Source organism: Penaeus monodon, chromosome 19 (assembly GCF_015228065.2).
Source record: "Penaeus monodon isolate SGIC_2016 chromosome 19, NSTDA_Pmon_1, whole genome shotgun sequence".
NCBI classification, from domain to species: domain Eukaryota; kingdom Metazoa; phylum Arthropoda; class Malacostraca; order Decapoda; family Penaeidae; genus Penaeus; species Penaeus monodon.
The window spans coordinates 14,111,549-14,112,528 of record NC_051404.1 but is presented as its reverse complement, the minus strand read 5'-3'; the positions used below and the strand labels follow the sequence as shown (position 1 = coordinate 14,112,528).

The following is a 980-nucleotide window of genomic DNA, read 5'->3' as shown; positions in this document are numbered from 1 at the left end:
CCTTAGTGACTAAGTAATAGATAAATCTTTGACCATGTTTCAGGACGGCAACTTCTCCAGGTTTGCGGCACTGATCACTCAATTCCTGAACACGTCCAAACTTTGCCTGGAAAGAAAGTGTTAACTTAGTTAACAACCTAAATCAATTGATTGATTAATATATAACTGAATTTGTATTTCAATGAACATACATTATGACATTTGTAAATCATTCATTCAGAATCCCTAGGCCCGTGTTTCCTAATTTTTTTTACACTCACAACCCCCTATAAATCTACAACCAGTAAGAATAATTTTTTGGCTAAGACCAAGAGAAAAAAAAATTCAATTTGTACATGTTTCATCTGCTTAATCATAATAGACAGTAACACTCCTCAAAGCTCTGAATTCCTAGTGCATTCCTTCTATGAACATTTGCAAATGCTTTATAAATTGGCCTTCAATATTTTTCCGCCAAGGCATGACAACCTGCATGGAGGTTGCAACCCACCAGTCAGGGACCAATGACCTAGACTTTGAGGAGTCTGAATAGCCTCCTCCTCTATGCCTAAGCACACTAGACACTACAAAGGATTAAAGAAGGATACTGTTATGACCTGTATTCCCATGATGATGTGCAAGGTTACAATTCCTGTTTCCTCCTCCCCTCTTAATTGGAATTTGATTGTTCAAACATGATTATTCATGAGCTGATTTGAGTAAGTCTCAGAGAACTAAAAGCCTTTTTATCATCCCTAAACTTATTTGTTATCTCCATATTTTGTTTTATTTTATTAACCTAAGGCCTGCATGTGTTTCCCACACCATACTAGGCGATGCTCTAGAGACAAATTAGGTGCATGGGAAATGTATCTTTTCCACTATGATTTTTCCAGGACACAAAACGAAGATTTATTTTCAAACCTACTTTTGAGGGGCTATAACTCCTTAATGACCTAAATCACAGCCAAACAAGTAAAAACCTGTTTGGTGCATACAGC

At 36.7% G+C, this 980-nt stretch overlaps 1 protein-coding gene across 1 annotated transcript in view; it reads right to left on the bottom strand.

The window, feature by feature from the left end:
- Positions 1 to 980, bottom strand: part of LOC119585074 (ADP-ribose glycohydrolase OARD1-like) — a 23,816-nt gene that overhangs the window by 2,643 nt on the left and 20,193 nt on the right. The window contains exon 4 of the mRNA XM_037933694.1: positions 4 to 106. Coding sequence (XP_037789622.1) covers positions 4 to 106 — 103 coding nt within the window. The remainder of the gene's footprint in view (positions 1 to 3; positions 107 to 980) is intronic.